Below are 27,027 nucleotides of genomic sequence, written 5' to 3'. Positions count from 1 at the left end.
AGTAGTATAGGTGTGTTCCAGTACAGGAGTGAAGGGGTCTGCCTGCACTAGTACAGGTGTGTTCCAGTACAGGGGTGAAGGGATCTGCCTGCACTAGTACAGGTGTGTTCCAGTACAGGGGTGAAGGGATCTGCCTGCACTAGTACAGGTGTGTTCCAGTACAGGAGTGAAGGGGTCTGCCTGCACTAGTACAGGTGAGTTCCAGTACAGGAGTGAAGGGATCTGCCTGCACTAGTACAGGTGTGTTCCAGTACAGGGGTGAAGGGATCTGCCTGCACTAGTACAGTTTCCCTCCAGTACAGGAGTGATGGAGTCTCCCTGCACTAGTACAGGTGTGTTCCAGTACAGGGGTGAAGGGATCTGCCTGCACTAGTACACGTGCGTTCCAGTACAGGAGTGAAGGGGTCTGCCTGCACTAGTACAGGTGTGTATAAGTACAGGGGTGAAGGGATCTGCCTGCACTAGAACAGGTGTGTTCCAGTATAGGAGTGAAGGGGTCTGCCTGCACTAGTACATGTGTGTTCCAGTACAGGAGTGAAGGGGTCTGCCTGGACTAGAACAGGTGTGTTCCACTACAGGAGTGAAGGGGTCTGCCTGGACTAGAACAGGAGTGTTCCAGTACAGGAGTGAAGGGGTCTGCCTGGACTAGAACAGGAGTGTTCCAGTACAGGAGTGAAGGGGTCTGCCTGCACTAGTACAGGTGTGTTCCAGTACAGGAGTGAAGGGGTCTGCCTGCACTAGTACAGGTGTGTTCCAGTACAGGAGTGAAGGGATCTGCCTGCACTAGTACAGGTGTGTTCCACTACAGGAGTGAAGGGGTCTGCCTGGACTAGAACAGGAGTGTTCCAGTACAGGAGTGAAGGGGTCTGCCTGCACTAGAACAGGTGTGGTCCAGTACAGGAGTGAAGGGGTCTGCCTGCACCAGAACAGGTGTGTTCCAGTTCAGGAGTGAAGGGGTCTGCCTGCACTAGTACAGGTGTGTTCCAGTACAGGAGTGAAGGGGTCTGCCTGCACTAGTACAGGTGTGTTCCAGTACAGGAGTGAAGGGGTCTGCCTGCACTAGTACAGGTGTGTTCCCTACAGTAGTGAAGGTGACTGCCTGCAGTAGTACAGGAGTGTTCGTACAGGAGTGAAGGGGTCTGCCTGCACTAGTACAGGTGCGTTCCAGTACAGGACTGAAGTGGTCTGCCTGCTCTAGTACAGGTGTGTTCCAGTACAGGAGTGAAGGGCTCTGCCTGGACTAGAACAGGTGTGTTCCACTACAGGAATGAAGGGATCTGCCTGCAGTCGTATAGGTGTGTTCCAGTACAGGAGTGAAGGGGTCTGCCTGCACTAGTACAGGTGTGTTCCAGTACAGGAGTGAAGGGGTCTGCCTGCACTAGTACAGGTGTGTTCCAGTACAGGAGTGAAGGGGTCTGCCTGCACTAGTACATGTGTGTTCCAGTACAGGAGTGAATGTGTCTGCCTGCACTAGTACAGGTGTGTTCCACTACAGGAGTGAAGGGGTCTGCCTGGACTAGAACAGGAGTGTTCCACTACAGGAGTGAAGGGGTCTGCCTGCACTAGTACAGGTGTGTTCCAGTACAGGAGTGAAGGGGTCTGCCTGCACGATTACACATGTGTTCCAGTACAGGAGTGAAGGGGTCTGCCTGCACTAGTACAGGTGTGTTCCAGTACAGGAGTGAATGGGTCTGCCTGCACTAGTACAGGTGTGTTCCACTACAGGAGTGATGGGGTCTGCCTGCACTAGTACAGGTGTGTTCCAGTACAGGAGTGAAGGGGTCTGCCTGCACGATTACACATGTGTTCCAGTACAGGAGTGAAGGGGTCTGCCTGCACTAGTACAGGTGAGTTCCAGTACAGGAGTGAAGGGGTCTGCCTGCACTAGTACAGGTGCGTTCCACTACAGGAGTGAAGGGGTCTGCCTGGACTAGTACAGGTGTGTTCCAGTACAGGAGTGAAGGAGTCTGCCTGCACTAGTACAGGTGTGTTCCAGTACAGGAGTGAAGGGCTCTGCCTGGACTAGAACAGGTGTGTTCCACTACAGGAGTGAAGGAGTCTGCCTGCACTAGAACAGGTGTGTTCCAGTACAGGAGTGAAGGGGTCTGCCTGCACTAGTACAGGTGTGTTCCAGTACAGGAGAGAAGGGGTCTGCCTGCACTAGTACAGGTGTGTTCCAGTACAGGAGTGAAGGGGTCTGCCTGCACTAGTACAGGTGTGTTCCAGTACAGGAGTGAAGGAGTCTGCCTGCACTAGAACAGGTGTGTTCCAGTACAGGAGTGAAGGGGTCTGCCTGCACTAGTACAGGTGTGTTCCAGTACAGGAGTGAAGGGGTCTGCCTGCACTAGTACAGTTGTGTTCCAGTACAGGAGTGAAGGGGTCTGCCTGCACTAGTACAGGTGTGTTCCATTACAGGAGTGAAGGGGTCTGCCTGCACTAGTACAGGTGTGTTCCAGTACAGGAGTGAAGGGGTCTGCCTGCACTAGTACAGGTGTGTTCCCTACAGTAGTGAAGGTGACTGCCTGCACTAGTACAGGAGTGTTCGTACAGGAGTGAAGGGGTCTGCCTGCACTAGTACAGGTGCGTTCCAGTACAGGACTGAAGTGGTCTGCCTGCTCTAGTACAGGTGTGTTCCAGTACAGGAGTGAAGGGCTCTGCCTGGACTAGAACAGGTGTGTTCCACTACAGGAATGAAGGGATCTGCCTGCAGTCGTATAGGTGTGTTCCAGTACAGGAGTGAAGGGGTCTGCCTGCACTAGTACAGGTGTGTTCCACTACAGGAGTGAAGGGGTCTGGATGCACTAGTACAGGTGTGTTCCAGTACAGGAGTGAATGGGTCTGCCTGCACTAGTACAGGTGTGTTCCACTACAGGAGTGATGGGGTCTGCCTGCACTAGTACAGGTGTGTTCCAGTACAGTAGTGAAGGGGTCTGCCTGCACTAGAACAGGTGTGGGCCAGTACAGGTGTGATGGGGTCTGCCTGCACTGGTACAGGTGCGTTCCAGTACAGGACTGAAGTGGTCTGCCTGCTCTAGTACAGGTGCATTCCGGTACAGGAGTGAAGGAGTCTGCCTGCACTAGTACAGGTGTGTTCCACTACAGGAATGAAGGGATCTGCCTGCAGTCGTATAGGTGTGTTCCAGTACAGGAGTGAAGGGGTCTGCCTGCACTAGTACAGGTGTGTTCCAGTACAGGAATGAAGGGATCTGCCTGCAGTAGTATAGGTGTGTTCCAGTACAGGAGTGAAGGGGTCTGCCTGCACTAGTACAGGTGTGTTCCAGTACAGGAGTGAAGGGGTCTGCCTGCACGATTACACATGTGTTCCAGTACAGGAGTGAAGGGGTCTGCCTGCACTAGTACAGGTGTGTTCCAGTACAGGAGTGAAGGGATCTGCCTGCACGAGTACAGGTGTGTTCCACTACAGGAGTGAAGGGGTCTGCCTGGACTAGAACAGGAGTGTTCCAGTACAGGAGTGAAGGGGTCTGCCTGCACTAGAACAGGTGTGTTCCAGTACAGGAGTGAAGGGGTCTGCCTGCACCAGAACAGGTGTGTTCCAGTTCAGGAGTGAAGGGGTCTGCCTGCACTAGTACAGGTGTGTTCCAGTACAGGAGTGAAGGGCTCTGCCTGGACTAGAACAGGTGTGTTCCACTACAGGAGTGAAGGGGTCTGGATGCACTAGTACAGGTGTGTTCCAGTACAGGAGTGAATGGGTCTGCCTGCACTAGTACAGGTGTGTTCCACTACAGGAGTGATGGGGTCTGCCTGCACTAGTACAGGTGTGTTCCAGTACAGGAGTGAAGGGGTCTGCCTGCACGATTACACATGTGTTCCAGTACAGGAGTGAAGGGGTCTGCCTGCACTAGAACAGGTGTGGGCCAGTATAGGTGTGATGGGGTCTGCCTGCACTGGTACAGGTGCGTTCCAGTACAGGACTGAAGTGGTCTGCCTGCTCTGGTACAGGTGCGTTCCAGTACAGGACTGAAGTGGTCTGCCTGCTCTAGTACAGGTGCATTCCGGTACAGGAGTGAAGGAGTCTGCCTGCACTAGTACAGGTGTGTTCCACTACAGGAATGAAGGGATCTGCCTGCAGTAGTATAGGTGTGTTCCAGTACAGGAGTGAAGGGGTCTGCCTGCACTAGTACAGGTGTGTTCCAGTACAGGAATGAAGGGATCTGCCTGCAGTAGTATAGGTGTGTTCCAGTACAGGAGTGAAGGGGTCTGCCTGCACTAGTACAGGTGTGTTCCAGTACAGGAGTGAAGGGGTCTGCCTGCACGATTACACATGTGTTCCAGTACAGGAGTGAAGGGGTCTGCCTGCACTAGTACAGGTGTGTTCCAGTACAGGAGTGAAGGGATCTGCCTGCACGAGTACAGGTGTGTTCCACTACAGGAGTGAAGGGGTCTGCCTGGACTAGAACAGGAGTGTTCCAGTACAGGAGTGAAGGGGTCTGCCTGCAGTAGAACAGGTGTGTTCCAGTACAGGAGTGAAGGGGTCTGCCTGCACCAGAACAGGTGTGTTCCAGTACAGGGGTGAAGGGATCTGCCTGCACTAGTACAGGTGTGTTCCCGTACAGGAGTGAAGGGGTCTGCCTGCATTAGTACAGGTGTGTTCCATTACAGGAGTGAAGGGGTCTGCCTGGACTAGAACAGGAGTGTTCCAGTACAGGAGTGAAGGGGTCTGCCTGCACTAGAACAGGTGTGGTCCAGTACAGGAGTGAAGGGGTCTGCCTGCACTAGAACAGGTGTGTTCCAGTTCAGGAGTGAAGGGGTCTGCCTGCACTAGTACAGGTGTGTTCCAGTACAGGGGTGAAGGGATCTGACTGCACTAGTACAGGTGTGTTCCAGTACAGGAGTGAAGGGGTCTGCCTGCACTAGTACATTTGTGTTCCAGTACAGGAGTGAATGGGTCTGCCTGCACTAGTACAGGTGTGTTCCAGTACAGGAGTGAAGGGGTCTGCCTGGACTAGAACAGGAGTGTTCCACTACAGGAGTGAAGGGGTCTGCCTGCACTAGTACAGGTGTGTTCCAGTACAGGAGTGAAGGGGTCTGCCTGCACGATTACACATGTGTTCCAGTACAGGAGTGAAGGGGTCTGCCTGCACTAGTACAGGTGTGTTCCAGTACAGGAGTGAATGGGTCTGCCTGCACTAGTACAGGTGTGTTCCACTACAGGAGTGATGGGGTCTGCCTGCACTAGTACAGGTGTGTTCCAGTACAGGAGTGAAGGGGTCTGCCTGCACGATTACACATGTGTTCCAGTACAGGAGTGAAGGGGTCTGCCTGCACTAGTACAGGTGAGTTCCAGTACAGGAGTGAAGGGGTCTGCCTGCACTAGTACAGGTGCGTTCCACTACAGGAGTGAAGGGGTCTGCCTGGACTAGTACAGGTGTGTTCCTGTACAGGAGTGAAGGAGTCTGCCTGCACTAGTACAGGTGTGTTCCAGTACAGGAGTGAAGGGCTCTGCCTGGACTAGAACAGGTGTGTTCCACTACAGGAGTGAAGGAGTCTGCCTGCACTAGAACAGGTGTGTTCCAGTACAGGAGTGAAGGGGTCTGCCTGCACTAGTACAGGTGTGTTCCAGTACAGGAGTGAAGGGGTCTGCCTGCACTAGTACAGGTGTGTTCCAGTACAGGTGTGAATGGGTCTGCCTGCACTAGTACAGGTGTGTTCCACTACAGGAGTGAAGGGGTCTGCCTGGACTAGAACAGGAGTGTTCCACTACAGGAGTGAAGGGGTCTGCCTGCACTAGTACAGGTGTATTCCACTACAGGAGTGATGGGGTCTGCCTGCACTAGTACAGGTGTGTTCCAGTACAGGAGTGAAGGGGTCTGCCTGCACGATTACACATGTGTTCCAGTACAGGAGTGAAGGGGTCTGGATGCACTAGTACAGGTGTGTTCCAGTACAGGAGTGAATGGGTCTTCCTGCACTAGTACAGGTGTGTTCCACTACAGGAGTGATGGGGTCTGCCTGCACTAGTACAGGTGTGTTCCAGTACAGGAGTGAAGGGGTCTGCCTGCACGATTACACATGTGTTCCAGTACAGGAGTGAAGGGGTCTGCCTGCACTAGTACAGGTGAGTTCCAGTACAGGAGTGAAGGGGTCTGCCTGGACTAGAACAGGTGTGTTCCACTACAGGAGTGAAGGGGTCTGCCTGGACTAGTACAGGTGTGTTCCAGTACAGGAGTGAAGGAGTCTGCCTGCACTAGTACAGGTGTGTTCCAGTACAGGAGTGAAGGGGTCTGTCTGGACTAGAACAGGTGTGTTCCACTACCGGAGTGAAGGGGTCTGCCTGCACTAGTACAGGTGTGTTCCAGTACAGGAGTGAAGGAGTCTGCCTGCACTAGAACAGGTGTGTTCCAGTACAGGAGTGAAGGGGTCTGCCTGCACTAGTACAGGTGTGTTCCAGTACAGGAGTGAAGGGGTCTGCCTGCACTAGTACAGGTGTGTTCCAGTACAGGAGTGAAGGGGTCTGCCTGCACTAGTACAGGTGTGTTCCAGTACAGGAGTGAAGGGGTCTGCCTGCACTAGTACAGGTGCGTTCCAGTACAGGAGTGAAGTGGTCTGCCTGCACTAGTACAGGTTTTTTTCCAGTACAGGGGTGAAGGGATCTGCCTGCACTAGAACAGGTGTGTTCCAGTATAGGAGTGAAGGGGTCTGCCTGCACTAGTACATGTGTGTTCCAGTACAGGAGTGAAGGGGTCTGCCTGGACTAGAACAGGTTTGTTCCACTACAGGAGTGATGGGGTCTGCCTGGACTAGAACAGGAGTGTTCCAGTACAGGAGTGAAGGGGTCTGCCTGGACTAGAACAGGAGTGTTCCAGTACAGGAGTGAAGGGGTCTGCCTGCACTAGTACAGGTGTGTTCCAGTACAGGAGTGAAGGGGTCTGCCTGCACTAGTACAGGTGTGTTCCAGTACAGGAGTGAAGGGATCTGCCTGCACTAGTACAGGTGTGTTCCAGTACAGGAGTGAAGAGGTCTGCCTGCACTAGTACATGTGTGTTCCAGTACAGGAGTGAATGGGTCTGCCTGCACTAGTACAGGTGTGTTCCACTACAGGAGTGAAGGGGTCTGCCTGGACTAGAACAGGAGTGTTCCACTACTGGAGTGAAGGGGTCTGCCTGCACTAGTACAGGTGTGTTCCACTACAGGAGTGAAGGGGTCTGCCTGGACTAGAACAGGAGTGTTCCAGTACAGGAGTGAAGGGGTCTGCCTGCACTAGAACAGGTGTGGTCCAGTACAGGAGTGAAGGGGTCTGCCTGCACTAGAACAGGTGTGTTCCAGTACAGGAGTGAAGGGGTCTGCCTGCACGATTACACATGTGTTCCAGTACAGGAGTGAAGGGGTCTGCCTGCACTAGTACAGGTGTGTTCCAGTACAGGAGTGAAGGGATCTGCCTGCACGAGTACAGGTGTGTTCCACTACAGGAGTGAAGGGGTCTGCCTGGACTAGAACAGGAGTGTTCCAGTACAGGAGTGAAGGGGTCTGCCTGCAGTAGAACAGGTGTGTTCCAGTACAGGAGTGAAGGGGTCTGCCTGCACCAGAACAGGTGTGTTCCAGTTCAGGAGTGAAGGGGTCTGCCTGCACTAGTACAGGTGTGTTCCAGTACAGGGGTGAAGGGATCTGCCTGCACTAGTACAGGTGTGTTCCCGTACAGGAGTGAAGGGGTCTGCCTGCATTAGTACAGGTGTGTTCCATTACAGGAGTGAAGGGGTCTGCCTGGACTAGAACAGGAGTGTTCCAGTACAGGAGTGAAGGGGTCTGCCTGCACTAGAACAGGTGTGGTCCAGTACAGGAGTGAAGGGGTCTGCCTGCACTAGAACAGGTGTGTTCCAGTTCAGGAGTGAAGGGGTCTGCCTGCACTAGTACAGGTGTGTTCCAGTACAGGGGTGAAGGGATCTGACTGCACTAGTACAGGTGTGTTCCAGTACAGGAGTGAAGGGGTCTGCCTGCACTAGTACATTTGTGTTCCAGTACAGGAGTGAATGGGTCTGCCTGCACTAGTACAGGTGTGTTCCAGTACAGGAGTGAAGGGGTCTGCCTGGACTAGAACAGGAGTGTTCCACTACAGGAGTGAAGGGGTCTGCCTGCACTAGTACAGGTGTGTTCCAGTACAGGAGTGAAGGGGTCTGCCTGCACGATTACACATGTGTTCCAGTACAGGAGTGAAGGGGTCTGCCTGCACTAGTACAGGTGTGTTCCAGTACAGGAGTGAATGGGTCTGCCTGCACTAGTACAGGTGTGTTCCACTACAGGAGTGATGGGGTCTGCCTGCACTAGTACAGGTGTGTTCCAGTACAGGAGTGAAGGGGTCTGCCTGCACGATTACACATGTGTTCCAGTACAGGAGTGAAGGGGTCTGCCTGCACTAGTACAGGTGAGTTCCAGTACAGGAGTGAAGGGGTCTGCCTGCACTAGTACAGGTGCGTTCCACTACAGGAGTGAAGGGGTCTGCCTGGACTAGTACAGGTGTGTTCCTGTACAGGAGTGAAGGAGTCTGCCTGCACTAGTACAGGTGTGTTCCAGTACAGGAGTGAAGGGCTCTGCCTGGACTAGAACAGGTGTGTTCCACTACAGGAGTGAAGGAGTCTGCCTGCACTAGAACAGGTGTGTTCCAGTACAGGAGTGAAGGGGTCTGCCTGCACTAGTACAGGTGTGTTCCAGTACAGGAGTGAAGGGGTCTGCCTGCACTAGTACAGGTGTGTTCCAGTACAGGTGTGAATGGGTCTGCCTGCACTAGTACAGGTGTGTTCCACTACAGGAGTGAAGGGGTCTGCCTGGACTAGAACAGGAGTGTTCCACTACAGGAGTGAAGGGGTCTGCCTGCACTAGTACAGGTGTATTCCACTACAGGAGTGATGGGGTCTGCCTGCACTAGTACAGGTGTGTTCCAGTACAGGAGTGAAGGGGTCTGCCTGCACGATTACACATGTGTTCCAGTACAGGAGTGAAGGGGTCTGGATGCACTAGTACAGGTGTGTTCCAGTACAGGAGTGAATGGGTCTTCCTGCACTAGTACAGGTGTGTTCCACTACAGGAGTGATGGGGTCTGCCTGCACTAGTACAGGTGTGTTCCAGTACAGGAGTGAAGGGGTCTGCCTGCACGATTACACATGTGTTCCAGTACAGGAGTGAAGGGGTCTGCCTGCACTAGTACAGGTGAGTTCCAGTACAGGAGTGAAGGGGTCTGCCTGGACTAGAACAGGTGTGTTCCACTACAGGAGTGAAGGGGTCTGCCTGGACTAGTACAGGTGTGTTCCAGTACAGGAGTGAAGGAGTCTGCCTGCACTAGTACAGGTGTGTTCCAGTACAGGAGTGAAGGGGTCTGTCTGGACTAGAACAGGTGTGTTCCACTACCGGAGTGAAGGGGTCTGCCTGCACTAGTACAGGTGTGTTCCAGTACAGGAGTGAAGGAGTCTGCCTGCACTAGAACAGGTGTGTTCCAGTACAGGAGTGAAGGGGTCTGCCTGCACTAGTACAGGTGTGTTCCAGTACAGGAGTGAAGGGGTCTGCCTGCACTAGTACAGGTGTGTTCCAGTACAGGAGTGAAGGGGTCTGCCTGCACTAGTACAGGTGTGTTCCAGTACAGGAGTGAAGGGGTCTGCCTGCACTAGTACAGGTGCGTTCCAGTACAGGAGTGAAGTGGTCTGCCTGCACTAGTACAGGTTTTTTTCCAGTACAGGGGTGAAGGGATCTGCCTGCACTAGAACAGGTGTGTTCCAGTATAGGAGTGAAGGGGTCTGCCTGCACTAGTACATGTGTGTTCCAGTACAGGAGTGAAGGGGTCTGCCTGGACTAGAACAGGTTTGTTCCACTACAGGAGTGATGGGGTCTGCCTGGACTAGAACAGGAGTGTTCCAGTACAGGAGTGAAGGGGTCTGCCTGGACTAGAACAGGAGTGTTCCAGTACAGGAGTGAAGGGGTCTGCCTGCACTAGTACAGGTGTGTTCCAGTACAGGAGTGAAGGGGTCTGCCTGCACTAGTACAGGTGTGTTCCAGTACAGGAGTGAAGGGATCTGCCTGCACTAGTACAGGTGTGTTCCAGTACAGGAGTGAAGAGGTCTGCCTGCACTAGTACATGTGTGTTCCAGTACAGGAGTGAATGGGTCTGCCTGCACTAGTACAGGTGTGTTCCACTACAGGAGTGAAGGGGTCTGCCTGGACTAGAACAGGAGTGTTCCACTACTGGAGTGAAGGGGTCTGCCTGCACTAGTACAGGTGTGTTCCACTACAGGAGTGAAGGGGTCTGCCTGGACTAGAACAGGAGTGTTCCAGTACAGGAGTGAAGGGGTCTGCCTGCACTAGAACAGGTGTGGTCCAGTACAGGAGTGAAGGGGTCTGCCTGCACTAGAACAGGTGTGTTCCAGTTCAGGAGTGAAGGGGTCTGCCTGCACTAGTACAGGTGTGTTCCAGTACAGGGGTGAAGGGATCTGCCTGCACTAGTACAGGTGTGTTCCAGTACAGGAGTGAAGGGGTCTGCCTGCATTAGTACAGGTGTGTTCCATTACAGGAGTGAAGGGGTCTGCCTGGACTGGAACAGGAGTGTTCCAGTACAGGAGTGAAGGGGTCTGCCTGCACTAGAACAGGTGTGGTCCAGTACAGGAGTGAAGTGGTCTGCCTGCACTAGAACAGGTGTGTTCCAGTTCAGGAGTGAAGGGGTCTGCCTGCACTAGTACAGGTGTGTTCCAGTACAGGGGTGAAGGGATCTGACTGCACTAGTACAGGTGTGTTCCAGTACAGGAGTGAAGGGGTCTGCCTGCACTAGTATATGTGTGTTCCAGTACAGGAGTGAATGGATCTGCCTGCACTAGTACAGGTGTGTTCCACTACAGGAGGGAAGGGGTCTGCCTGGACTAGAACAGGAGTGTTCCACTACAGGAGTGAAGGGGTCTGCCTGCACTAGTACAGGTGTGTTCCAGTACAGGAGTGAAGGGGTCTGCCTGCATGATTACACATGTGTTCCAGTACAGGAGTGAAGGTGTCTGCCTGCACTAGTACAGGTGTGTTCTAGTACAGGAGTGAATGGGTCTGCCTGCACTAGTACAGGTGTGTTCCACTACCGGAGTGATGGGGTCTGCCTGCACTAGTACAGGTGTGTTCCAGTACGGGAGTGAAGGGGTCTGCCTGTACGATTACACATGTGTTCCAGTACAGGAGTGAAGGGGTCTGCCTGCACTAGTACAGGTGAGTTCCAGTACAGGAGTGAAGGGGTCTGCCTGCACTAGTACAGGTGCGTTCCACTACAGGAGTGAAGGGGACTGCCTGGACTAGTACAGGTGTGTTCCAGTACAGGAGTGAAGGAGTCTGCCTGCACTAGTACAGGTGTGTTCCAGTACAGGAGTGAAGGGCTCTGCCTGGACTAGAACAGGTGTGTTCCACTACAGGAGTGAAGGAGTCTGCCTGCACTAGAACAGGTGTGTTCCAGTACAGGAGTGAAGGGGTCTGCCTGCACTAGTACAGGTGTGTTCCAGTACAGGAGTGAAGGGGTCTGCCTCCACTAGTACAGGTGTGTTCCAGTACAGGAGTGAAGGTGTCTGCCTGCACTAGTACAGGTGTGTTCCAGTACAGGAGTGAAGGAGTCTGCCTGCACTAGAACAGGTGTGTTCCAGTACAGGAGTGAAGGGGTCTGCCTGCACTAGTACAGGTGTGTTCCAGTACAGGAGTGAAGGGGTCTGCCTGCACTAGTACAGGTGTGTTGCAGTACAGGAGTGAAGGGGTCTGCCTGCACTAGTACATGTGTGTTCCAGTACAGGAGTGAAGGGGTCTGCCTGCTCTAGTACAGGTGTGTTCCATTACTGGAGTGAAGGGGTCTGCCTGCACTAGAACAGGTGTGGTCCAGTACACGAGTGAAGGGGTCTGCCTGCACTAGTACATGTGTGTTGCAGTACAGGTGTGAATGGGTCTGCCTGCACTAGTACAGGTGTGTTCCACTACAGGAGTTAAGGGGTCTGCCTGGACTAGAACAGGAGTGTTCCACTACAGGAGTGAAGGGGTCTGCCTGCACTAGTACAGGTGTGTTCCATTACAGGAGTGATGGGGTCTGCCTGCACTAGTACAGGTGTGTTACAGTACAGGAGTGAAGGGGTCTGCCTGCACGATTACACATGTGTTCCAGTACAGGAGTGAAGGGGTCTGCCTGCACTAGTACAGGTGTGTTCCAGTACAGGAGTGAATGGGTCTGCCTGCACTAGTACAGGTGTGTTCCACTACAAGAGTGATGGGGTCTGCCTGCACTAGTACAGGTGTGTTCCAGTACAGGAGTGAAGGGGTCTGCCTGCACGATTACACATGTGTTCCAGTACAGGAGTGAAGGGGTCTGCCTGCACTAGTACATGTGTGTTCCAGTACAGGAGTGAAGGGGTCTGCCTGCACTAGTACAGGTGAGTTCCAGTACAGGAGTGAAGGGGTCTGCCTGGACTAGAACAGGTGTGTTCCACTACAGGAGTGAAGGGGTCTGCCTGGACTAGTACAGGTGTGTTCCAGTACAGGAGTGAAGGAGTCTGCCTGCACTAGAACAGGTGTGTTCCAGTACAGGAGTGAAGGTGTCTGCCTGCACTAGTACAGGTGTGTTCCAGTACAGGAGTGAAGGGGTCTGCCTGCACTAGTACAGGTGTGTTCCAGTACAGGAGTGAAGGGGTCTGCCTGCACTAGTACAGGTGCGTTCCAGTACAGGAGTGAAGTGGTCTGCCTGCACTAGTACAGGTGTGTTCCAGTACAGGGGTGAAGGGATCTGCCTGCACTAGAACAGGTGTGTTCCAGTATAGGAGTGAAGGGGTCTGCCTGCACTAGTACATGTGTGTTCCAGTACAGGAGTGAAGGGGTCTGCCTGGACTAGAACAGGTTTGTTCCACTACAGGAGTGATGGGGTCTGCCTGGACTAGAACAGGAGTGTTCCAGTACAGGAGTGAAGGGGTCTGCCTGGACTAGAACAGGAGTGTTCCAGTACAGGAGTGAAGGGGTCTGCCTGCACTAGTACAGGTGTGTTCCAGTACAGGAGTGAAGGGGTCTGCCTGCACTAGTACAGGTGTGTTCCAGTACAGGAGTGAAGGGATCTGCCTGCACTAGTACAGGTGTGTTCCAGTACAGGAGTGAAGGGGTCTGCCTGCACTAGTACATGTGTGTTCCAGTACAGGAGTGAATGGGTCTGCCTGCACTAGTACAGGTGTGTTCCACTACAGGAGTGAAGGGGTCTGCCTGGACTAGAACAGGAGTGTTCCACTACTGGAGTGAAGGGGTCTGCCTGCACTAGTACAGGTGTGTTCCACTACAGGAGTGAAGGGGTCTGCCTGGACTAGAACAGGAGTGTTCCAGTACAGGAGTGAAGGGGTCTGCCTGCACTAGAACAGGTGTGGTCCAGTACAGGAGTGAAGGGGTCTGCCTGCACTAGAACAGGTGTGTTCCAGTTCAGGAGTGAAGGGGTCTGCCTGCACTAGTACAGGTGTGTTCCAGTACAGGGGTGAAGGGATCTGCCTGCACTAGTACAGGTGTGTTCCAGTACAGGAGTGAAGGGGTCTGCCTGCATTAGTACAGGTGTGTTCCATTACAGGAGTGAAGGGGTCTGCCTGGACTGGAACAGGAGTGTTCCAGTACAGGAGTGAAGGGGTCTGCCTGCACTAGAACAGGTGTGGTCCAGTACAGGAGTGAAGTGGTCTGCCTGCACTAGAACAGGTGTGTTCCAGTTCAGGAGTGAAGGGGTCTGCCTGCACTAGTACAGGTGTGTTCCAGTACAGGGGTGAAGGGGTCTGCCTGCACTAGTACAGGTGTGTTCCAGTACAGGAGTGAAGGGGTCTGCCTGCACTAGTACAGGTGTGTTCCAGTACAGGAGTGAAGGGATCTGCCTGCACTAGTACAGGTGTGTTCCAGTACAGGAGTGAAGGGGTCTGCCTGCACTAGTACATGTGTGTTCCAGTACAGGAGTGAATGGGTCTGCCTGCACTAGTACAGGTGTGTTCCACTACAGGAGTGAAGGGGTCTGCCTGGACTAGAACAGGAGTGTTCCACTACTGGAGTGAAGGGGTCTGCCTGCACTAGTACAGGTGTGTTCCAGTACGGGAGTGATGGGGTCTGCCTGGACTAGAACAGGAGTGTTCCAGTACAGGAGTGAAGGGGTCTGCCTGCACTAGAACAGGTGTGGTCCAGTACAGGAGTGAAGGGGTCTGCCTGCACTAGAACAGGTGTGTTCCAGTTCAGGAGTGAAGGGGTCTGCCTGCACTAGTACAGGTGTGTACCAGTACAGGGGTGAAGGGATCTGCCTGCACTAGTACAGGTGTGTTCCAGTACAGGAGTGAAGGGGTCTGCCTGCATTAGTACAGGTGTGTTCCATTACAGGAGTGAAGGGGTCTGCCTGGACTGGAACAGGAGTGTTCCAGTACAGGAGTGAAGGGGTCTGCCTGCACTAGAACAGGTGTGGTCCAGTACAGGAGTGAAGTGGTCTGCCTGCACTAGAACAGGTGTGTTCCAGTTCAGGAGTGAAGGGGTCTGCCTGCACTAGTACAGGTGTGTTCCAGTACAGGGGTGAAGGGGTCTGCCTGCACTAGTACAGGTGCGTTCCACTACAGGAGTGAAGGGGACTGCCTGGACTAGTACAGGTGTGTTCCAGTACAGGAGTGAAGGAGTCTGCCTGCACTAGTACAGGTGTGTTCCAGTACAGGAGTGAAGGGCTCTGCCTGGACTAGAACAGGTGTGTTCCACTACAGGAGTGAAGGAGTCTGCCTGCACTAGAACAGGTGTGTTCCAGTACAGGAGTGAAGGGGTCTGCCTGCACTAGTACAGGTGTGTTCCAGTACAGGAGTGAAGGGGTCTGCCTGCACTAGTACAGGTGTGTTCCAGTACAGGAGTGAAGGTGTCTGCCTGCACTAGTACAGGTGTGTTCCAGTACAGGAGTGAAGGAGTCTGCCTGCACTAGAACAGGTGTGTTCCAGTACAGGAGTGAAGGGGTCTGCCTGCACTAGTACAGGTGTGTTCCAGTACAGGAGTGAAGGGGTCTGCCTGCACTAGTACAGGTGTGTTCCAGTACAGGAGTGAAGGGGTCTGCCTGCACTAGTACATGTGTGTTCCAGTACAGGAGTGAAGGGGTCTGCCTGCTCTAGTACAGGTGTGTTCCATTACAGGAGTGAAGGGGTCTGCCTGCACTAGAACAGGTGTGGTCCAGTACAGGAGTTAAGGGGTCTGCCTGGACTAGAACAGGAGTGTTCCACTACAGGAGTGAAGGGGTCTGCCTGCACTAGTACAGGTGTGTTCCACTACAGGAGTGATGGGGTCTGCCTGCACTAGTACAGGTGTGTTACAGTACAGGAGTGAAGGGGTCTGCCTGCACGATTACACATGTGTTCCAGTACAGGAGTGAAGGGGTCTGCCTGCACTAGTACAGGTGTGTTCCAGTACAGGAGTGAATGGGTCTGCCTGCACTAGTACAGGTGTGTTCCACTACAGGAGTGATGGGGTCTGCCTGCACTAGTACAGGTGTGTTCCAGTACAGGAGTGAAGGGGTCTGCTTGCACGATTACACATGTGTTCCAGTACAGGAGTGAAGGGGTCTGCCTGCACTAGTACATGTGTGTTCCAGTACAGGAGTGAAGGGGTCTGCCTGCACTAGTACAGGTGAGTTCCAGTACAGGAGTGAAGGGGTCTGCCTGGACTAGAACAGGTGTGTTCCACTACAGGAGTTAAGGGGTCTGCCTGGACTAGTACAGGTGTGTTCCAGTACAGGAGTGAAGGAGTCTGCCTGCACTAGTACAGGTGTGTTCCAGTACAGGAGTGAAGGGGTCTTCCTGGACTAGAACAGGTGTGTTCCACTACCGGAGTGAAGGGGTCTGCCTGCACTAGTACAGGTGTGTTCCAGTACAGGAGTGAAGGAGTCTGCCTGCACTAGAACAGGTGTGTTCCAGTACAGGAATGAAGGGGTCTGCCTGCACTAGTACAGGTGTGTTCCAGTACAGGAGTGAAGGGGTCTGCCTGCACTAGTACAGGTGTGTTCCAGTACAGGAGTGAAGGGGTCTGCCTGCACTAGTACAGGTGTGTTCCAGTACAGGAGTGAATGGGTCTGCCTGGACTAGAACAGGTGTGTTCCAGTACAGGAGTGAAGGGGTCTGCCTGCACTAGTACAGGTGAGTTCCAGTACAGGAGTGAAGTGGTCTGCCTGCATGAGTACAGGTGTGTTCCAATACAGGAGTGATGGGGTCTGCCTGCACTAGTACAGGTGTGTTCCAGTACAGGAGTGAAGGAGTCTGCCTGCACTAGTACAGGTGTGTTCCAGTACAGGAGTGAAGGAGTCTGCCTGCACTATTACAGGTTTGCTCCAGTACATGAGTAACGGGGCTGCCTGCACGATTACACATGTGTTCCAGTACAGGAGTGAAGGGGTCTGCCTGGACTAGAACAGGTGTGTTCCACTACAGGAGTGAAGGGGTCTGCCTGGACTAGAACAGGAGTGTTCCACTACAGGAGTGAAGGGGTCTGCCTGCACTAGTACAGGTGTGTTCCACTACAGGAGTGATGGGGTCTGCCTGCACTAGTACAGGTGTGTTCCAGTACAGGAGTGAAGGGGTCTGCCTGCACGATTACACATGTGTTCCAGTACAGGAGTGAATGGGTCTGCCTGCACTAGTACAGGTGTGTTCCAGTACAGGAGTGAATGGGTCTGCCTGCACTAGTACAGGTGAGTTCCACTACAGGAGTGATGGGGTCTGCCTGCACTAGTACAGGTGTGTTCCAGTACAGGAGTGAAGGGGTCTGCCTGCACGATTACACATGTTTTCCAGTACAGGAGTGAAGGGGTCTGCCTGCACTAGTACATGTGTGTTCCAGTACAGGAGTGAAGGGGTCTGCCTGCACTAGTACAGGTGAGTTCCAGTACAGGAGTGAAGGGGTCTGCCTGGACTAGAACAGGTGTGTTCCACTACAGGAGTGAAGGGGTCTGCCTGGACTAGTACAGGTGTGTTCCAGTACAGGAGTGAAGGAGTCTGCCTGCACTAGTACAGGTGTGTTCCAGTACAGGAGTGAAGGGGTCTGCCTGGACTAGAACAGGTGTGTTCCACTACCGGAGTGAAGGGGTCTGCCTGCACTAGTACAGGTGTGTTCCAGTACAGGAGTGAAGGAGTCTGCCTGCACTAGAACAGGTGTGTTCCAGTACAGGAGTGAAGGGGTCTGCCTGCACTAGTACAGGTGTGTTCCAGTACAGGAGTGAAGGGGTCTGCCTGCACTAGTACAGGTGTGTTCCAGTACAGGAGTGAAGGGGTCTGCCTGCACTAGTACAGGTGTGTTCCAGTACAGGAGTGAATGGGTCTGCCTGGACTAGAACAGGTGTGTTCCAGTACAGGAGTGAAGGGGTCTGCCTGCACTAGTACAGGTGCGTTCCAGTACAGGAGTGAAGTGGTCTGCCTGCATGAGTACAGGTGTGTTCCAATACAGGAGTGATGGGGTCTGCCTGCACTAGTACAGGTGTGTTCCACTACAGGAGTGAAGGGGTCTGCCTGCACTAGTACAGGTGCGTTCCAGTACAGGAGTGAAGGTGTCTGTCTGCACTAGTACAGGAGTGTTCCAGTACAGGAGTGAAGGTGTCTGCCTGCACTAGTACAGGTGTTGTCCAGTACAGGAGTGAAGGAGTCTGCCTGCACTAGTACAGGTGTGTTCCAGTACAGGAGTGAAGGAGTCTGCCTGCACTAGTACAGGTGTGTTCCAGTACAGGAGTGAAGGGGTCTGCCTGCACTAGTACAGGTGTGTTCCATAACAGGAGTGAAGGGGTCTGCCTGCACTAGAACAGGTGTGGTCCAGTACATGAGTAACGGGGCTGCCTGCACGATTACACATGTGTTCCAGTACAGGAGTGAAGTGGTCTGCCTGCACTAGTACAGGTGTGTTCCATAACAGGAGTGAAGGGTCTGCCTGCACTAGTACAGGTTTGCTCCAGTACATGAGTAATGGGGCTGCCTGCACGATTACACATGTGTTCCAGTACAGGAGTGAAGTGGTCTGCCTTCAGTAGTACAGGTGTGTTCCATAACAGGAGTGAAGGGGTCTGCCTGCACTAGTACAGGTGTGTTCCAGTACAGGAGTGAAGGGGTCTGCCTGCACTAGTACAGGTGCATTCCGGTACAGGAGTGAAGGGGTCTGCCTGCATTAGTACAGGTGCGTTCCGGTACAGGAGTGAAGGGGTCTGCCTGCACTAGTACAGGTGTGTTCCATAACAGGAGTGAAGGGGTCTGCCTGCACTAGTACAGGTGCGTTGCAGTACAGGAGTGAAGGGGTCTGCCTGCACTAGTACAGGTGTGTTCCAGTACAGGAGTGAAGGGGTCTGCCTGCACTAGTACAGGTGTGTTCCAGTACGGGAGTGATGGGGTCTGCCTGGACTGGAACAGTTGTGGTCCAGTACAGGAGTGAAGGGGTCTGCCTGCACTAGTACAGGTGTGTTCCATAACAGGAGTGAAGGGGTCTGCCTGCACTAGTACAGGTGCGTTGCAGTACAGGAGTGAAGGGGTCTGCCTGCACTAGTACAGGTGTGTTCCAGTACAGGAGTGAAGGGGTCTGCCTGCACTAGTACAGGTGCATTCCGGTACAGTAGTGAAGGGGTCTGTCTGCACTAGGACAGGTCTGTTCCAGTACAGGAGTGAAAGAGTCTGCCTGCATTAGTACAGGTGTGTTCCAGTACAGGAGTGAAGGGGTTTGCCTGCACTAGTACAGGTGTGTTCCAGTACAGGACTGAAGGGATCTGCCTGCAGTAGTATAGGTGTGTTCCAGTACAGGAGTGATGGTGTCTGCCTGCACTAGAACAGGTGTGGTCCAGTACAGGAGTGAAGGGGTCTGTCTGCACTAGAACAGGTGTGTTCCAGTACAGGGGTGAAGGGGTCTGCCTGCACTAGTACAGGTGTGTTCCAGTACGGGAGTGATGGGGTCTGCCTGGACTGGAACAGTTGTGGTCCAGTACAGGAGTGAAGGGGTTTGCCTGCACTAGAACAGGTGTGGTCCAGTACAGGAGTGAAGGGGTCTGCCTGCACTAGAACAGGTGTGTTCCAGTACAGGGGTGAAGGGATCTGCCTGCACTAGTGCAGGTGCGTTCCAGTACAGGAGTGAAGGGGTCTGCCTGCACTAGTTACAGGTGTGTTCCAGTACAGGAGTGAAGGGGTCTGCCTGCACTAGTTGCAGGTGTGTTCCAGTACAGGAGTGAAGGGGTCTGCCTGCACTAGTACAGGTGCGTTCCAGTACAGGAGTGAAGGGGTCTGCCTGCACTAGTACAGGTGTGTTCCAGTACAGGAGTGAAGGAGTCTGCCTGCACTAGTACAGGTGTGTTCCAGTACAGGGGTGAAGGAGTCTGCCTGCACTCTTACAGGTGTGTTCCAGTACAGGAGTGAAGGGGTCTGCCTGCACTAGTACAGGTGTGTTCCCTACAGTAGTGAAGGTGACTGCCTGCACTAGTACAGGTGCGTTCTGGTATAGGAGTGAAGGGGTCTGCCTGCACTAGTACAGGTGTGTTCCATAACAGGAGTGAAGGGGTCTGCCTGCACTAGTACAAGTGCGTTCCAGTACATGACTGAAGGGGTCTGCCTGCACTAGTACAAGTGCGTTCCAGTACATGACTGAAGGGGTCTGCCTGCACTAGTAGAGGTGTGTTCCAGTACAGGAGTGAAGGGCTCTGCCTGCACTAGTATAGATGTGTTCCCTACAGTAGTGAAGGTGACTGCCTGCACTAGTACAGGTGTGTTCCAGTACAGGGGTGAAGGAGTCTGCCTGCACTAGTACAGGTGTGTTCCAGTACAGGGGTGAAGGAGTCTGCCTGCACGAGTACAGGTGCATTCCGGTACAGGAGTGAAGAGGTCTGCCTGCACTAGTACAGGTGTGTTCCAGTACAGGGGTGAAGGAGTCTGCCTGCACAAGTACAGGTGCGTTCCAGTACAGGAGTGAAGGCGTCTGCCTGCACTAGTACAGGTGTGGTCCAGTACAGGAGTGAAGGGGTCTGCCTGCACTAGTACAGGTGTGTTCCATTACAGGAGTGAAGGGCTCTGCCTGCACTAGTACAGATGTGTTCCCTACAGTAGTGAAGGGGTCTGCCTGCACTAGTACAGGTGCGTTCCAGTACAGGAGTGAAGGGGTCTGCCTGCAAGAGTACAGGTGTGTTCCAGTACAGGAGTGAAGGAGTCTGCCTGCACTAGTACAGGTGTGTTCCAGTACAGGAGTGAAGGAGTCTGCCTGCACTAGTACAGGTGTGTTCCAGTACAGGAGTGAAGGGGTCTGCCTGCACTAGTACAGGTGTGTTCCCTACAGTAGTGAAGGTGACTGCCTGCACTAGTACAGGTGCGTTCCGGTATAGGAGTGAAGGAGTCTGCCTGCACTAGTACAGGTGTGTTCCATAACAGGAGTGAAGGGTCTGCCTGCACTAGTACAGGTGTGTTCGTACAGGAGTGAAGGGTCTGCCTGCACTAGTACAGATGTGTTCCGGTACAGGAGTGAAGGGTTCTGCCTGCACTAGTACAGGTGTGTTCCCTACAGTAGTGAAGGTGATTGCCTGCACTAGTACAGGTGCGTTCCGGTATAGGAGTGAAGGGGTCTGCCTGCACTAGTACAGGTGTGTTCCATAACAGGAGTGAAGGGGTCTGCCTGCACTAGTACAAGTGCGTTCCAGTACATGACTGAAGGGGTCTGCCTGCACTAGTAGAGGTGTGTTCCAGTACAGGAGTGAAGGGCTTTGCCTGTACTAGTATCGATGTGTTCCCTACAGTAGTGAAGGTGTCTGCCTGCACTAGTACAGGTGTGTTCCAGTACAGGGGTGAAGGAGTCTGCCTGCACTAGTACAGGTGTGTTCCAGTACAGGGGTGAAGGAGTCTGCCTGCACGAGTACAGGTGCATTCCGGTACAGGAGTGAAGAGGTCTGCCTGCACTAGTACAGGTGTGTTCCAGTACAGGGGTGAAGGAGTCTGCCTGCACAAGTACAGGTGCGTTCCAGTACAGGAGTGAAGGGGTCTGCCTGCACTAGTACAGGTGTGGTCCAGTACAGGAGTGAAGGGGTCTGCCTGCACTAGTACAGGTGTGTTCCATTACAGGAGTGAAGGGCTCTGCCTGCACTAGTACAGATGTGTTCCCTACAGTAGTGAAGGTGACTGCCTGCACTAGTACAGGTGCGTTCCAGTACCGGAGTGAAGGGGTCTGCCTGCACTAGTACAGGTGCGTTCCAGTACAGGAGTGAAGGGGACTGCCTGCACTAGTACAGGTGCGTTCCGGTACAGGAGTGAAGGGGTCTGCCTGGACTAGTACAGGTGTGTTCCAGTACAGGAGTGAAGGTGTCTGCCTGCACTAGTACAGGTGTGTTCCACTGCAGGAGTGAAGGGGTCTGCCTGCAAAAGTTCAGGTGTGTTGCAGTACAGGAGTGAAGGGGTCTGCCTGCACTAGGACAGGTCTGTTCCAGTACAGGAGTGAAAGAGTCTGCCTGCATTAATACAGGTTCGCTCCAGTACAGGACTGAAGGGGTCTGCCTGTACTAGTACAGATGTGTTTCGGTACAGGAGTGAAGGGGTCTGCCTGCACTAGTACAGGTGTGTTCCAGTACAGGAGTGAAGGGGTCTGCCTGCACCAGTACAGGTGTGTTCCAGAACAGGAGTGAATGGGTTTGCCTGCACTAGTACAGGTGCATTCCAGTACAGGAGTGAAGGGGTCTGCCTGCACTAGTACAGGTGCGTTCCACTACAGGAGTGAAGGGGTCTGCCTGCACTAGTACAGGTAAGTTCCAGTACAGGTGTGAAGGGGTCTGCCTGCACTAGTACAGGTGCGTTCCAGTTCAGGAGTGAAGGGGTCTGCCTGCACTAGTACAGGTGCGTTCCAGTACAGGAGTGAAGGGGTCTGCCTGCACTAGTACAGGTGCATTCCGGTACAGGAGTGAAGTGTTCTGCCTGCACTAGTACAGGTGTGTTCCGGTACAGGAGTGAAGGGGTCTGCCTGCACGAGTACAGGTGTGTTCCAGTACAGGAGTGAAGAGGTCTGCCTGCACTAGTACAGTTTCCCTCCAGTACAGGAGTGAAGGGATCTGCTTGCACTAGTACAGGTGCGTTCCAGTTCAGGAGTGAAGGGGTCTGCCTGCACTAGTACAGGTGTGTTCCAGTACAGGAGTGAAGAGGTCTGCCTGCACTAGTACAGTTTCCCTCCAGTACAGGAGTGAAGGGATCTGCCTGCACTAGTACAGGTGCATTCCGGTACAGGAGTGAAGTGGTCTGCCTGCACTAGTACAGGAGTGTTCCAGTACAGGAGTGAAGTGGTCTGCCTGCACTAGTACAGGTGCGTTCCAGTACAGGAGTGAAGGTGTCTGCCTGCACTAGTACACGCGTGTTCCAGTACAGGAGTGAAGTGGTCTGCCTGCATGAGTACAGGTGTGTTCCAGTACAGGAGTGAAGGGGTCTGCCTGCACTAGTACAGGTGTGTTCCAGTAAGGATTGAAGGGGTCTGCCTGCACTTGTTACAGGTGTGTTCCAGTACAGGAGTGAAGGAGTCTGCCTGCACTAGTACAGGTGTGTTCCAGTACAGGAGTGAAGGGGTCTGCCTGCACAAGTTCAGGTGCATTCCGGTACAGGAGTGAAGGGGACTGCCTGCACTAGGACAGGTCTGTTCCAGTACAGGAGTGAAAGAGTCTGCCTGCATTAGTACAGGTTCGCTCCAGTACAGGAGTGAAGGGGTCTGCCTGCACTAGTACAGATGTGTTCCGGTACAGGAGTGAAGGGGTCTGCCTGCACTAGTACAGGTGTGTTCCAGTACAGGAGTGAAGGGGTCTGCCTGCACTAGTACAGGTGTGGTCCAGTACAGGAGTGAAGGGGTCTGCCTGCACTAGTACAGGTGTGTTCCATTACAGGAGTGAAGGGCTCTGCCTGCACTAGTACAGATGTGTTCCGTACAGTAGTGAAGGTGACTGCCTGCACTAGTACAGGTGCGTTCCAGTACAGGAGTGAAGGGGTCTGCCTACACTTGTACCGGTGTGTTCCAGTACCGGAGTGAAGGGGTCTGCCTGCACTAGTACAGGTGCGTTCCAGTACAGGAGTGAAGGGGACTGCCTGCACTAGTACAGGTGCGTTCCAGTACAGGACTGCAGTGGTCTGCCTGCACTAGTACAGGTGCGTTCCGGTACAGGAGTGAAGGGGTCTGCCTGCACTAGTACAGGTGCGTTCCACTACAGGAGTGAAGGGGTCTGCCTGCACTAGTACAGGAGTGTTCCACTACAGGAGTGAAGGGGTCTGCCTGCACTAGTACAGGTGCGTTCCACTACAGGAGTGAAGGGGTCTGCCTGCACTAGTACAGGTGCGTTCCACTACAGGAGTGAAGGGGTCTGCCTGCACTAGTACAGGTAAGTTCCAGTACAGGTGTGAAGGGGTCTGCCTGCACTAGTACAGGTAAGTTCCAGTACAGGTGTGAAGGGGTCTGCCTGCACTAGTACAGGTGCGTTCCAGTTCAGGAGTGAAGGGGTCTGCCTGCACTAGTACAGGTGCGTTCCAGTACAGGAGTGAAGGGGTCTGCCTGCACTAGTACAGGTGCATTCCGGTACAGGAGTGAAGTGGTCTGCCTGCCCTAGTACAGGTGTGTTCTGGTACAGGAGTGAAGGGGTCTGCCTGCACGAGTGCAGGTGTGTTCCAGTACAGGAGTGAAGAGGTCTGCCTGCACTAGTACAGTTTCCCTCCAGTACAGGAGTGAAGGGATCTGCCTGCACTAGTACAGGGGCATTCCGGTACAGGAGTGAAGTGGTCTGCCTGCACTAGTACAGGAGTGTTCCAGTACAGGAGTGAAGCGGTCTGCCTGCACTAGTACAGGTGCATTCCGGTACAGGAGTGAAGTGGTCTGCCTGCACTAGTACAGGTGCGTTCCAGTACAGGAGTGAAGGTGTCTGCCTGCACTAGTACACGCGTGTTCCAGTACAGGAGTGAAGTGGTCTGCCTGCATGAGTACAGGTGTGTTCCAGTACAGGAGTGAAGGGGTCTGCCTGCACTAGTACAGGTGTGTTCCACTACAGGAGTGATGGGTTCTGCCTGCACTAATACAGGTGTGTTCCAGTAAGGAGTGAATGGGTCTGCCTGCACTAGTACAGGTGTGTTCCAGTACAGGAGTGAAGGGGTCTGCCTGCACAAGTTCAGATGTGTTCCACTACAGGAGTGAAGGGGTCTGCCTGCACTAGTACAGGTGCATTCCGGTACAGGAGTGAAAGAGTCTGCCTGCATTAGTACAGGTTCGCTCCAGTACAGGAGTGAAGGGCTCTGCCTGCACTAGTACAGGTGCATTCCGGTACAGGAGTGAAGGGCTCTGCCTGCACTAGTACAGGTGCGTTCCGGTACAGGAGTGAAGGTGTCTGCCTTCAGTAGTACAGGTGCGTTCCAGTACAGGAGTGAAGGCGTCTTCCTGCATTAGTACAGGTGTGTTCCAGTACAGGAGTGAAGAGGTCTGCCTGCACTAGTACAGTTTCCCTCCAGTACAGGAGTGAAGGGGTCTGCCTGCACTAGTACAGGTGCGTTCCAGTACAGGAGTGAAGGGGTCTGCCTGCACTCGTACATGTAAGTTCCAGTACATGAGTAACGGGGCTGCCTGCACGATTGCACATGTGTTCCAGTACAGGAGTGAAGGGGTCTGCCTGCACTAGTACAGGTGTGTTCCATTACAGAAGTGAAGGGGTCTGCCTGCACTAGTACAGGTGTGTTCCACTACAGGAGTGAAGGGGTCTGCCTGCACTAGTGCAGGTGTGTTCCAGTACAGGAGTGAAGGGGTCTGCCTGCATGAGTACAGGTGCGTTCCAGTACAGGAGTGAAGGGGTCTGCCTGCACGAGTACAGGTGTGTTCCACTACAGGAGTGAAGGGGTCTGCCTGCACGAGTACAGGTGTGTTCCACTACAGGAGTGAAGGGGTCTGCCTGCACGAGTACAGGTGTGTTCCACTACAGGAGTGAAGGGGTCTGCCTGGACTAGAACAGGAGTGTTCCAGTACAGGAGTGAAGGGGTCTGCCTGCACTAGTACAGTTTCCCTCCAGTACAGGAGTGAAGGGGTCTGCCTGCACTAGTACAGGTGTGTTCCATTACAGGAGTGAAGGGGTCTGCCTGCACTAGTACAGGTGTGTTCCATTACAGGAGTGAAGGGGTCTGCCTGCACTAGTACAGGTGTGTTCCAGTACAGGAGTGAAGAGGTCTGCCTGCACTAGTACAGTTTCCCTCCAGTACAGGAGTGAAGGGGTCTGCCTGCACTAGTACAGGTGTGTTCCATTACAGGAGTGAAGGGGTCTGCCTGCACTAGTACAGGTGCGTTCCACTACAGGAGTGAAGGGGTCTGCCTGCACTAGTACAGGTGCGTTCCACTACAGGAGTGAAGGGGTCTGCCTGCACTAGTACAGGTGCGTTCCACTACAGGAGTGAAGGGGTCTGCCTGCACTAGTACAGGAGTGTTCCACTACAGGAGTGAAGGGGTCTGCCTGCACTAGTACAGGTGCGTTCCACTACAGGAGTGAAGGGGTCTGCCTGCACTAGTACAGGAGTGTTCCACTACAGGAGTGAAGGGGTCTGCCTGCACTAGTACAGGTGCGTTCCGGTACAGGAGTGAAGGGGTCTGCCTGCACGAGTACAGGTGTGTTCCGGTACAGGAGTGAAGGGGTCTGCCTGCACTAGTACAGGTGTGTTCGGTGAGACTGCACTGGCAGTTTGTGAGAGTTCCATCTGTACATGTGGACGACTTTCCTGTAAGGAGGGTGTGGTGAAGATTCTGCAGTCTGGTCCAAGGATCACGTGTTTGTGAATGAGGAGAGAGCGGGTCGACTGGGCTTGTGTTTTCTTGAGTCGTGAACTCTGTCGGAACTGTACAAAATCTACAGTTTGGTTGCTTGGATGTGTGTCTCTGATTGAGGAGTTGAGGATCGGGGGCTATGGTTTCTGAGTGGGAGTCGAGTGGGACACAGGTACCCGGTGCAGACCCGTGCAGTGTGAGCTGAAAGGCTGCTGTGGTCACACAGTGTCTGTATACTGTGTTAACTGTGTAAACGCACATCCACAGAGTCACACACCAGCACCTGGTCACCCAGACAGAAGCCCCATCTGTACTGCACACACACTACTGGTCATCCTCAGATAAATAACAATCTAAAAAAATCAAAGGTTGACAGCAATACATAGAAGGATTTGAGTTAATAGTGTTTATTTTCACTGTGACAGCCTGAAAGTCTGATGACTCTTTCTCTCGCTCCCTCTCACTCTCTCATTTTCCCTCTGCCCCTTTTCCCTTGCCCCTCGCCCTCCCCTTCCCCTTTCCCCTCCTCCATCCCCATCTCCCTCCCTTGCACTCTCTCCCCTCCTCTCCCACCACAGCGGTGGGGAGCTGCCTTGCCGAGCAGCCAGACCCAGCCCAGGGCTGTTCCCAGGGAAGCTGTTACCCAGCGACAGGAGACCTGCTGGTGGGCAGAAAGGACAAGCTGACAGCCTCATCGACCTGTGGCCTGAGGAGGAGGCAGCCGTACTGCATCGTCAGTCACCTCCAGGTGTGTGTCGGTGAACCGCGAGTGCTTCCCGTCTGTGGGGTGGCGGTACGGTCCATGCTTGTAGTTGGCAAATCAGAAAGACTGCAGTGCATAGGGAGGCTATTTGGCCCATTGTCTGTGTGCTGGTCAAGGAAGGACGCCCCAGCTGGGCTCCGCCTCTGAACACTCGATTTGCAGGTCATAGGAGGAGAGACCGTAAGCTATAGATATATGAGCATTATTAGGCCATTTGGCCCATCGAGTCTGCTCTGCCATTTCATCATCGGCGATCCAATATTCCTCTCAGACCCAGTCTCCTGCTTTCTCCCTATTCCCTGCATGTCCTGACCACTCAAGAATCTATCAACCTCTGCGTTATATTTACATAAAGTCTTGGCCTCCACAGCTGCCTGTAGCACAGATTTGTCACTCTCTGGCTGAAGAAATTCCTCTTCATCTCCATGCAAAAAAGGCACCCCAATATTCTGAGGCTGTGTCCTCTGGTCCTATCTCCCCCACTATAGGAAACATCCTCTCCACATCCACTCTATCTGTGTCCTCTGGTCCGAGACTCCCCC

At 53.6% G+C, this 27,027-nt stretch overlaps 1 protein-coding gene across 1 annotated transcript in view; it reads left to right on the top strand.

Moving 5' to 3' along the window:
• Positions 1-27,027, top strand: part of lamb2 (laminin, beta 2 (laminin S)) — a 225,365-nt gene that overhangs the window by 45,976 nt on the left and 152,362 nt on the right. Inside the window, exon 2 of the mRNA XM_059943867.1 lies at positions 26,301-26,470. Within this exon, the coding sequence (XP_059799850.1) occupies positions 26,301-26,470 (170 nt within the window). The remainder of the gene's footprint in view (positions 1-26,300; positions 26,471-27,027) is intronic.

This window comes from Hypanus sabinus, chromosome 19, assembly GCF_030144855.1.
Source record: "Hypanus sabinus isolate sHypSab1 chromosome 19, sHypSab1.hap1, whole genome shotgun sequence".
NCBI classification, from domain to species: Eukaryota; Metazoa; Chordata; class Chondrichthyes; order Myliobatiformes; family Dasyatidae; genus Hypanus; species Hypanus sabinus.
The sequence above is the reverse complement of the archived record's forward strand: the minus strand, read 5'-3'. Positions and strand labels throughout refer to the sequence as shown.